This window comes from Thamnophis elegans, chromosome 3 (genome assembly GCF_009769535.1).
Source record: "Thamnophis elegans isolate rThaEle1 chromosome 3, rThaEle1.pri, whole genome shotgun sequence".
NCBI lineage: Eukaryota > Metazoa > Chordata > Lepidosauria > Squamata > Colubridae > Thamnophis > Thamnophis elegans.
In genome coordinates, this window is record NC_045543.1 from 150,122,289 (window position 1) to 150,133,709 (window position 11,421).

An 11,421-nucleotide genomic window follows, 5' to 3' on the forward strand; every position below is an offset into this window, starting at 1 on the left:
CATCTTCAAGTGGCCAAGGTTGAGAAACACTGCTCTACACACACACACAAACCGCGGTGTAGGCCCTTCAACCCCCCCCTGCCCCAACTCCCCCCCCCCCCAACGGCTTCCAACAGGGTCTCTTCTTCCTTCTCCTTTTATTACAACATGATTCAATCCAATCCAAAAACAAAGCAGGAGGAGTCCGGGGGCTCCTTGGGGAGCAGTCCTTAGGGGAAGGGGGAGCTTCTCCGGCTAGCTGGTGCTCGACTGCTCTAGGTCCATGAAGCTGGGGCTGCTGGAGGGCTGATGCGCCACCTGGGGAGAGGCGGGGGGCTCCTCCAGGATCTCAGGAGGGGGCGCCTGGGTCTTGTTCAGGGAGGAATAGATGGACATGGCCTGTGGAAGAAGAATTGTTAGACTTAGACTTATATACCGCCCTCTCTAAGCAGTTTACAGAGTCAGCATATTGCCCCCAACAACAATCTGGGTCCTCATTTGACCCACCTCGAAAGGATGGAAGGCTGAGTCAACCTTGAGCCTGGTGGGATTTGAACAGCCAAACTGCTGAACTGCAGTCAGCTGAAGTAGCCTGCAGTGCTGCATTTAACCACTACGCCACCTTGGCTCAAGAAAGCACGGAGGGGTGTGTGTGTGTCACCAAGGAAGTGGCGGCTCTGCCCCCCCCCCCCACAGCTGCCAAGACACCCAGGAGGAGGGTCCTTCCGGGGTGTGTGTGTGTGCTCATCCCCCCACCTCAAAAGAAAGCCAGTCTGTCAACCCTTCAAAAAGCAGCAAAGCATTGAAAGCCACCTCCATCCTCTGGGGTCCAAAGTATCCCCTCTGCCTAGATCCCACCTAAACCTGGGGTCTTCCTCTCCCACCCACCCCAGGGCCCTTTTCCCCATCTATTAACGTCTCCCCATCTCAGTCAAGGTAGGGGGACCCCCATGCCCGTACAGAGCAACTGCCATCTAGTGGTCACCCCAACCACTGCAGCCAGGCTGCCCCCCGACCCCTCGAAATCCCTTCTCAGCCAGGAGGAGCACGGCTCCTGTGCCATCTCCTCTGCGGCTGCCACCAGTTTCCCCTCCTGGGCTCCAGACTGACCTGGGTGACCATGCTGGTGACGTCTCCGGTGCTGGTGGGCAGGAGGATGGTGTTGGACTCCTTGGCCAGCTGGGAGAAGGCCTGCACGTACTGCTCGGCCACCGAGAAGGAAGCCGCCATGTTGCCATTCTGGGAGGAGAACAGGAAGCGTGACCCAAAGGCCGCTGGGGGTGGGGAAGAGGGGAGGGGCCTTCCTGGCCTTCTCCCACCCAGAGGGAAAGGACACCCTGAAGCCCCCCTTTGGCTCTTCACAGAAATCCTTCCCTCCTGAGTCAACCGACGTCTCCTGCCTCCTGCCCAGAGGACAATCGAGGCTGCTGTGCTTGAGCACCAGGAAGGGGGTCTGTGCATCTGGTGAATGGAAATGAGTGGGCAATACCCAGCCCCCCTTTCTCCACCTCCAAGAGGGGTGCTCCCTGACCCTGGACCCCAGGCCAGCCGAGTTGGGCCGAGTACAGCTCCATCCCACCCAGTCCTCCCCGCCGCTCCTCTTCAGAGGAAACTTTTAGCACACACCCCTGTGAGGTGAGGCGAGTGGGTCTGAGAGAGTGGTGGGATTTGAACTCATGGTCTCTGGAAAAATATAACTTAAAACTAGTTAAACTTAGTGAAATTTAGTGATAATATAGTTAAAGAATTGATGATAATAATGTATACAATGTGTAGTGTTATGATAAGTAATAATTGGATATGAATATTGAATGGTACCCATGAAAAGGAAGATTAAAAATCCTTTTGGATTATATTCAAAGGTTAATAAAAAAGAACTAAGTTAGATACAGTTAGGTTTTGATTATTAGGGGGGAAATATTATGATACGGGATATAGTCAAATAAAGGAGGGATAATGATGACAATCAATATATATGTATGGGTACAACATAAGGAAACTGGATGAGAATTGCCAACAGTGATTTGGAAAGGAGGATTAGAAAAGTTTGTTATTAAATATTATGGATGTTTAGCTAGAATAGGACATAAGGATTCAGTGTTATTGGAAGATTTTAGAAATATTAAATGAAATGCCAGTATGTGGTTATGTATTAAATCTTGGTATATTTTATGATGAAGGACGTTTAAACAATTATAGTCAAATAAAAATGGAGGTATAAGGGTAACATGTATAAATATCTGAGTTAAAATACTTGAGTTAATATGAATTATGCTTTAGGACTGTGGAAGAGATGCACGAAAGCCCTTTGTAACCAACTGATACACTTTCTACAGTATGGAAAGAAGGAGGATTTTATGTGTTGTTTGTTTTGAAAATTAAAAGAACCCAACACAGACAGTCCCCACACCTCCCTTCTCCCCTCATGAACCTGGACTTGCCCCCAGCAAGCGGCCCCAACCAGGGGGCTCGCTTGGAGCCTCCCCCTCCAGGTGCAAAGAGGGGCAGCCAGCCCCTTCTGCCTCCCTCTTCCCCGTGATCACCTGCTGGGTTAGAGCCATGCTCAGGAGTCCGATGGCCTCAGACTTGGCTTGGGCCTTCACCAGGATGGCGCTGGCATCCCCTGAAAGAGAGAGATAGAGAAGCCCAAGGGATTCTCAGCTGGCTCCACCCAGGCGGGCTCTCCTCCCAGGTGCCTCGCCCAGCCTCGAGAGAGAGAGGGGGGGCTTGTGGGCTGAGGCCTTCCTCCCGGGGGAGGGGGAAAATCAATCGCAGCTCCTTTCCCCTTCTCAGAGAAGAGTGGGGGGACATAGAAGGGGAGGGCGGAGGCCTGGGCCTTCCATCAACCAAACACAGCCCTCTTGGTCCAGGCTGCCCGGAAGGAGCATTTAGCCAAAGTGCCAGGCCTCCCACGAAGAAGGCCGGGACCTCCAGCGTCTGGGCTTGCCCAAAGACGTCTCCTCCTGGGCACCCATCAGTGCTTCCGCCCCCCCTCCCCCCCGCCTCCATGCCAGATGAGGGCACCACATGTGGCAGAGGAAAGCAACTGCACTTTTGAGCCAAGCCCCCCCCTGCAAGCAGCCATTTCTGTGCTCTGCGTACCGGCGGCCTTGTTGATGCGCTCCGTTTTCTCGGCCTCCGAAGCCAGGATCTGGGCCTGCTTATTCCCCTCCGCCACGTTGATGGCCGACTCTCGAATCCCTTCAGACTCCAAGACGGTGGCCCTCTTGCGCCTCTCGGCCTCCACCTGGGAGCAACGGGGCCTTTCAGTGGGGAACCTCGTCTCCCAGGTCAGGGCTGAGGGGGTTCATCTGTTGCTCCTTTTACAAGCCCTGAACCCCAAACCCTGTGCGGAGCCAAGCGATGCCAGGGAGCCCCTCCGTTTGGCACAGATGACCCACTTCGCCCTCATCCCAGCCACAGCTAGGCAGCCAGTGAGAGGAGGAGGAGGCGCATCAGAACGAAAAGTGCCAAGCACCAGGCGCCAGCAACTGGCAAGGGTGGTGCCGCCGCCGCCTGGGAAGTCTTCCTCTGCCCAGGAATGCCAGCCTGACCTGCATCTGCATGGACTCCTTCACTCGGGGGGGCACGTGGATGTCCTTGATTTCGTAGCGCAGGCACCGGATGCCCCAGTAGTCCGAGGCCTGGTTGATGGCATAGACAATGCTGGCATTGAGGGATTCCCGCTCCTGGAGGGGACAAGCGTGGAGTCAGAGAGCCCAGCAAGGGCAGAGCGTGAAGACAGCCCCAGAGCCCATCCTGCCCCACTGCCCATTAGCCAGGGCCTTCCTTGGCCCAGCCCTGCTCGGGCCTAACCCACCCTGCGGACCAGAGGCAGCCGGGGGGCCATTAGGCGGCAGGTGTGGGCTCTACAACCACCTCCTGGTCCCTCCACATTCCTCAGTCACTGCTGAGCAGCCCTTTGGCTTGTGCCTCCATAAGTTTTTTTTCTCAGAGGAAAAGGCCACGTAGCTCTATTCAACCACACACCCCTTGCACCAACCAGCAGGTGGTTAATCTATTGACATAAAACCCTGGGGAGACAGACACACACACACACACACACACACACACACACACACACGTGGCAGCTCTGCCATCTTCAGCATACCTCGCTTAGCTGGCACGCTGCCATAAAATGCGAGAGATTGGGGGGGAATGACAGGAACCAGAACAGGTGTGAATCCAGAACAGCTGCTCAAGGATGGCCGCAATGCAAAACTCCACCAAAGAGGCACCAAACCTCAAAGCCCTTCCGAAAACATTTAATTCAAGCGTCTTTGGGCACCGAGTCGAGGGCCAGGGAAGAGGGAAAAGCAGAGGCTTTGGGTGGGAACAATTCAGATCATCCGGCTTCTCTTTTGCTGTAATCGCTCGGCTTTAGTAAAAGTAAATCTTTCACTTCACAAATGGGAGTCGAGGGTCTTCCTTTCCTAAATGCCCAAGTTGTGACAAGCCTGACACCCTGGTCTTCTCTTGCCCAGTGCATAGCGGTGTGTGTGTGTTCTGTTGCTTACCCGGAAGACTTTGTCCAGAGAGAGCTTGCCCAGCTCGGATCGCATGGTGGTCTGGGCAAGCTGAGTGACAGCATACTCCGGATCCTCCACCCCGTAACTAGCCTAGAGGCATCAGAAGAAAGGAACCGGGAAATAAGTGGACTTTCTTCCAGGCCAGGCGGAAGGGCCGGACCCACCATCAAGGGGGAAGAGCCCCATGGAGTCCTGGCCCTGGGAAAGGTCAACTCAAAAGAGACCCCTCCCCCACCCGCTTTCATCTGCCAAACCTCCAAAATGCGTGCAATTGAAACCAGGAGGCCCCCCCCCTTGAAGAGTTCCAATTATTCGGGGCTTCCGCCTGTTACCTTGTAGGGGTCCATGATGCGCAGATAGAGAACACCGTCGATCTGGAGGGTCACGTTATCTGCAAGGACACAAGAGTTCTTTCAGCCGAAGCCAAGGGACCCTTGGCCATCCGTAGAGCAGCGCTCTACATGGGGCTGCCCTTGAAGAGTGTTCGAAGACTCCAGTTAGTCCAGAACGCAGCCGCGCGAGCGATTGTGGGTGCACCCAGGTACACCCATGTCACACCTATCCTCCGCGAGCTGCACTGGCTGCCCATTAGTCTCCGAATCCGCTTCAAGGTGCTGGTCGCTACCTATAAAGCCCTACATGGCATCGGACCTGGGTACCTGAGAGACCGCCTCCTGCTGATCACCTCCCTCAGACCGATTAGATCTCCCAGGTTGGGTCTCCTCCGGATTCCATCTGCCAGCCAATGTTGGCTGGCGACTCCCCAGGGGAGGGCCTTCTCTGTTGCAGCTCCGGCCCTCTGGAACGAGCTCCCTATGGAGATCCGGACCCTCCCGGCCTTCCGCAAAGCCACGAAGTCCTGGCTGCTCCAGCAGGCCAGGGGGCCTGTGAAATATCCAGCCCCACGGAAATTGTGAATGTTGCGGCTTTGTTTTTAAAGTGTTGTCTTTGTCTAGTTTTCCCCCTTCCCCTTGTCTATTGTGAGCCGCCCGGAGTCCTTCGGGAGTGGGCAGCATACAAGACAAATCAAATCAAATCAAATCTTTAGGAAATCAACCCAGCCCTTGGGCCGCTCACACGAGGCTCTTGCCTTGCCAACCAAAACAAAGAGAAAAAGCTACCCCCCCCCCCCCCGCCGGCATCAAACACCCAAGGAATTGGGCTAAAGGCCCAGGCTAAGTGGGGCCAGAGCGGAGGGAGCCTGACCCCTTTCTGTTCTTATGTTCAGTCCGAGTGCACCACTGGACACCATCAATGACCCTCCGAGTCCCCCCAGCTTCCTGCTTTGAAGCTGCTCATCCAAAGGTGCCCTTTTTTTTCCCCCAACTGGACTTCTTGGTTTTTTCTTTGAAGATGTTTCGCTTCCCATCCAAGAAGCTTCTTCCGCTCTTGACTGGATGGATGGTGGGGAAGGGAAGGATTTAGGTTCCACCACAAAACCGCGTTCGACTAAAGGGCGCTCGACGAAACCGCGTAGCTGACGTCATCACAGCGCGACAACAGCACGGAGAAAAAGGCACGCTGTAAACGCTAAACCTAAAATTAACCCCTAAACCTAACCCCCCTAAACCTAATCCTAACCCCTAACCTAACGCTAAACCTAATCCTAACCCTTAACCTAACCCTAACCCTAACCCTTAACCTAACCCTAAACCTAATCCTAACCCTAACCCTAACCCTTAACCTAACCCTAACCCTAACCCTAACCCTAACCCTTACCTTAAGTTGAATCGGCTTGCTTTCAAAGCGCTATTTAAAGCGCCCTTCTTTCTCCGCACTGGCTGTTGTCGCCCTGTTGATGACGTCAGCGACGCGGTTTAATCGGGCGCGGCTTAGTCGAGCGCGGTTTTGACGGGTCACGAGCATTTATGCCTCCTTTGAGGGAGCTGCTGAGGCCCCCTGGAAGCTGCTCGTCCTTCCCTATGGGAGTTTTAAAGTCACGGGAGGCTGCCTGGAGTCCCTCCAATGAGGCAGCCGGACCGTTATCATCCTGGTGTCTGGTCAGAGTTTGGGCGGCTCATCCTTAACGCTTCAGGGTGGAGGCTCCAGCAGGAACCATGGAGCCAGACTGGCAACTAGAGGCAGTCCTTGAATTACGGCTACAACTGAGCCTCACGTTGCCGTTAGTAAGCAGAAACTGAGTTGAGGTTTGCCTCATTTTACAACCTTTTTTGCCCCGGTTGTGAAGTAAATCACTGCGGCTTCGTCAAGCGAATCGTGTGGTCGTTAAGCGAATCTGGGCTCCCCCGTTGACCTTGGCTGTTAAAGGCCAGCCTAAAAGGGGATCACGTGACCAGGATGACGCCGTCATAAAGACACGCCAGTCGCCAAGCACCCAAGTTCTGATCCCAGGAGCCGGAGGAGAACGAGAAGCAGTCCTAAGTCACATTGCTCAGTCCGTTTGTTAACTTTGAACAGCCACTAAATGAACTGTTGTAATTCGAGGACTCCCTGTACTGAGTAGGGTCCCTTCCATGGTGCAGCCCTTCCCTGCAGGGATGAAGGGAGCCAGCAATCCAATCCAATCAAGGCCGCCTCAACTCAGTTGGGCTCATGGACTGAATGGTCAATGAGGCCCCCATTATTCCCACCACCACGGCTCCTGCCCCCGCTCCCCCCCCCAGGCCAGGCCCCTCACCGTGAGTGACAGCCGACTGCTCTGGCACGTTGATGACGATTTCCTTGAGGCTCTGGACGTAGCGGATACGGTCTAGGAGTGGGATGAGGAAGTTCAGTCCCTGGCAAGGATCAGCAAAGGACAAGAATCATCCCTTTCTCTCCAGGGAATCAACAGCATCATCACAAGGCTTGGTGGGACTGAGACAAGTGGCCGCTCCACTGGGAGACCTCACGGGGAAACAGCCTCCCCCAAGGCCATCTAGTCCAACCCCCAGTAATACGCCACGAAACCAAGCGGACCATCCTTGGAGAGGGCTCTCTCCGGCCTCCTCTTAAACCTCTACAGCCCTCTGCAGCAGGCCAGAGATGTTTCCCACCCTCTTCTCCAAGGCTGGGCTAGGCCCATTCCCCCCCCCCCCAAAGTGGGCTGTTGGAATTCATTCCGGGTGTTTGCGTGCAGGGCAGCTTCTGCTGTCTGAAACACACATACACAGGGATGCAAAAACATCGCACCAGAAACATCTTTCTGGCCTAACGGTCATAACTCACTATGCAGCCTCATGTAACAAGAACTATGTGAGCCAGCTACTCCCACACATGCCCTTCCTCCCCCCCTATGCTGTGCTGTAACTTTCTATTCCCTCTCTCCCCCTCCCAATGCCATGCAGCTTGTAGCTTTCTATTCCCCCTTTGCCCACCCTTTGCCATGATGTGATTTTCTATTGGTTTATTTGTAGAATGCTGTGAACTTTTCATTAGTTTACTTGTGCCATGTGTGATTATATGTCTTTTGATACGCTCCTTTTTGATGACGCTGTAACTAACTTTTTCTAATAAAAGAGCCCTTCGATGACCATTCGAGGCTTTTGCTCATCCCGAGGAATTTCGTCTGGTGTTTTCCTTTTGATTAGGCAAGGACACATGAGCAGCCCACCAGTGTGGCGACAACGCCGCAGTGGGCAATCTGAGAAAGCTGAGATGAGACAGACTCCTTCATTCCCCACACAACTCACACGCACACTCTCGCTCTGACTAATGGAGCCGTGCCCGCAGGCAGCCCATTGCCACCACCCTTTAAATGACAATTGTAAAGCCAGCTGCAAGTTTTTCTGGGAACGTGGGAGGAAAGGAAATACAGGTAGTCCTCGACTTACAACAGTTTGCTTAGTGATTGTTTGAAGTTACAACGGCACTGAAAAAAATCAACACGACCATTTTAGGACTGTTGAAGCATCCGGAAGGTCATGTGATGATGTACATTGGTACGCTGGGCAACTGACTCATCTTTATGACGGTCGCAGTGTCCCGGGGTCACGTGATTCCCCTTTTGCAACCTTCTGGCAATGGGGAAGCCAGATTCACTTAACCAACTTGACAGCTGCAGTGATTCACTTAAGAACTGTGGCAAGAAAGGTCATAAAACCAGGCAAAAGTCACTTAACAAATGTCCGACTTAATAATGATAAAGTTTGGACTCCGTTGTGGCCGTAAGTCGAGGACTACCTGTAAGAAGGCTTCAGGCAGATGAGGAAGTGGCATCCAAGCAACCTCTGAGCATGGAACAGGAAAGCGGCAAGGCTGCCGGGACTCCACGCTCTGCTGAGCAGCCCCTTGAGGTGTCACTCCTGCCTGGAGGAGCATGGTGCTTCCCCCGTCCTGGCTCCGGCTGCTGATGGGTTAGATCAGGGGTCCCCAAACTATTCTAGCAGCTGAAGTCCACAAATCTTCAAGTTGCCAAGTTTGAAGGCTTCAGGGATAGGGTCTCGTGCTTGAGCAGAGGGTTGGCCTAGAAGACCTCCAAGGTCCCTTCCAGCTCTATTACTCTAGGTTATAACAACGTCTTTCTCAGTCTCGGCGACTTTAAGGGCGGACTTCAACTCCCAGAATTCCCTAGCCAAAATGCTGGGAGTTGTAGTCCACACCTAAATTATGCTGGCTGGGGAATTCTGGGAGTTGAAGAGCCGAGGTGGCGCAGTGGTTAAGGTGCAGTACTGCAGGCCACTTCAGCTGACTGTTAGAATTATATATTGTTATGCTGTTGTTTTTTAAATTTCTTGTTTGTATCCCCCTCCCCGGTTCGAGTTGTGAGCCGTCCTGAGTCCCCTTCAGGGGAAAAGGACGGCATATAAATTTAATAAATCTAATCTAATCTATCTGCAGTTCAGCGGTTCTAATCTCACCGGCTCAGGGTTGACTCAGCCTTCCATCCTTCCGAGGTGGGTGAAATGAGGAACCGGATTGTTGGGGATGATATGCTGACTCTGTAAACCGCTTAGAGAGGGCTGAAAGCCCTATGAAGCGGTATATAACTCTAACTGCTATTGCTAAGTCTTAAAGTGGCCAAGTTGGAAGAGTTCTGGGATAGACGCTGTCCAGAGCTTGGCAGCCCCACTGCGAAGGCCGCCTCGAATCCCAACCAGGGCGAGGAGGTGAGGAGGGGGGAGCCAAAGCCTGGCCGCCCCTGGACAGACCTGCTTGCTTGAAATCCAATTGTCGCGGCTGAAACCGGGAGCGCAGCAGGGCAGAGTCTCAACCCACAGCAGCCGCCCATCGCCGGGGGAGGGGAAACGCGCCACGAGGAAGCCTCGCCTGAGCATTTTCCCCCCAACAGCCTCCGAGCATCGCCGATGGTCTCCGGGGACTTCAAGGGGCTGAGAACCGCTCCCGCAGCCCACCGATAGGAAGGGGGGGGATCAGCGAAGGATAGCGGGGGAGGGGGGGCACGCTGGACAGGCGTGGAGGGGGCAGAGGTCGGGGCCGGACGCCGCTTGGCCGGAGCGACCCTTCCTCTCCCCCCGGGCGGCCGTGGCGAGGGAGCCCGACTAGATGCCCTCTTGGTTCCCCCCCCCCACACGCGGCTCTTACCGGCTCGAGGATGCGGTGGAAGCGGCCCATGCGCTCCACCACCCAGGCCTCCTGCTGCGGCACGAAGAGCACCACCGTGTTCATGGGCAGCCCCGAGGCGCTCCTCCGCGCCGGCCCGGGACCCGCCGGCCGGGCGCCCTGCAAGAGCACCAGGGAGAGGCTGGAGGCGCGGGGGGCGGCAGGGACGCAGCCCCGCCCCCCCCCTCAGCGCGACCCCCCCCCCCGCCATTCCCCGCCATTCCCCGCGGCGCCCCGCACCTCCCGCAGCAGCAGCCGCCCCGGCCGCCCTCCGGAGATCCCGCGCGCCGCCCGCAGCGCCAGCATCGCGCCTCCCGCCCAGCGCCGGTCCGCCGCTCCAAGGCCTCCGCCGCGCTTCCGCTGGGCCGCCCCCTTCCGGTTTCGCAGCCAATGGGGCGTCGGCCGCTCGGGTCCGCTCGTCACGCTCCCGGGGGGAGAACCGTTCCGCGCCGCCGCTGGTTCCGCCCCGCAAAAGGGCCCGGCCACTCTCCTGCCGCAGGTCCCCAGAGGCTCCGTCGAGTCGCCGCCCCAGAGAAGATTTCCCGGCCCTTCCGCATCCGAGGCGCGCCCCCGCCGGCCTTCTCGTTTGCTGCGGCCGTCGGAGCGCCCAGAGCGAGGGATGCAGCCGGGAGGGCCAATGGGGGGCGGATGAGGTTGGCCACGTTCCCGGTTTCAATGCAGGCGAAAATCCAACGCAGCTGATTGCGGGGAAGCCTCTTGCCCTGCGGGGCCTCTCGGCAGGAAAAGCGCGACTGGCTGGAGCCCTTCAGGCTTTTCTCCCGTGAAATGAAGCCTGTGTGACGTTGGCTTTCCTTCCCATTTAATGGCACACCCCCCCCCCCCACCTCGCCTTCGCCTCTTTGGCGGGTGCTTGCAGGTGTCCCCATAGCCACCTGGTGGCTGGTGCGCCAGTTGCGTCCCTACCTGAACCGGGAGGCTCTCACAACAGTCACTCGTGCCCTTGTGACCTCTAGACTGGACTACTGCAACGTGCTCTACATGGGGCAGCCCTTAAAGAGCATTCGGAGACTTCAGCTTGTCCAGAATGCAGCCGCGCGAGCGATCGTGGGTGCACCTCGGTTCACCCACGTAACACCTATCCTCCGCGAGCTGCACTGGCTGCCCATTGGTCTCTGGACACGCTTCAAGGTGCTAGTCGTCACTTATAAAGCCCTTCATGGTATTGGACCTGGGTACTTGAGAGACCGCCTGCTGCCAATCACCTCCCAAAGACCCATCTGATCCCACAGATTAGGCCTCCTCCGAAATCCATCTGCCGGCCAATGTCGCCTGGCTACCACCTGGAGGAGGGCCTTCTCTGTGGCTGCTCCGGCGATCTCCCCATGGAGATTCGGACCCTCACCACCCTCCAGGCCTTCTGCAAAGTCCTTAAAACCTGGCTGTTCCGACA

General features: G+C 55.8%; 1 protein-coding gene across 1 annotated transcript; it reads right to left on the reverse strand.

Annotated features, from left to right (window-relative positions):
* Window positions 1–171: 171 nt before the first annotated feature.
* On the reverse strand, window positions 172–10,155 carry LOC116506749 (stomatin-like protein 2, mitochondrial). The gene is made up of 9 exons (XM_032214645.1): window positions 9,993–10,155; window positions 7,147–7,246; window positions 4,841–4,899; window positions 4,497–4,598; window positions 3,534–3,668; window positions 3,082–3,226; window positions 2,523–2,602; window positions 1,090–1,218; window positions 172–378 (listed from the first exon to the last, which is right to left on the reverse strand). Exons 1-9 carry the CDS (start codon window positions 10,074–10,076, stop codon window positions 235–237), a joined length of 978 nt encoding a protein of 325 aa, XP_032070536.1. The 5' UTR covers window positions 10,077–10,155; the 3' UTR covers window positions 172–234.
* Between the last annotated feature and the right edge of the window lie 1,266 nt (window positions 10,156–11,421).

What these genes read in the sequence shown, in the direction of transcription:
- LOC116506749 (XM_032214645.1), bottom strand. Translation starts at nt 10,076, where the DNA reads ATGAACACGGTGGTGCTCTTCGTGCCGCAGCAGGAGGCCTGGGTGGTG. An exon ending in GCATGGCTCTAACCCAGCAG is followed by an intron (nt 1,219 to 2,522) that starts GTGATCACGGGG and finishes TTCTCCTCCCAG; the next exon opens with AATGGCAACATGGCGGCTTC. An exon ending in TCACCAGCATGGTCACCCAG is followed by an intron (nt 379 to 1,089) that starts GTCAGTCTGGAG and finishes CTTCTTCCACAG; the next exon opens with GCCATGTCCATCTATTCCTC.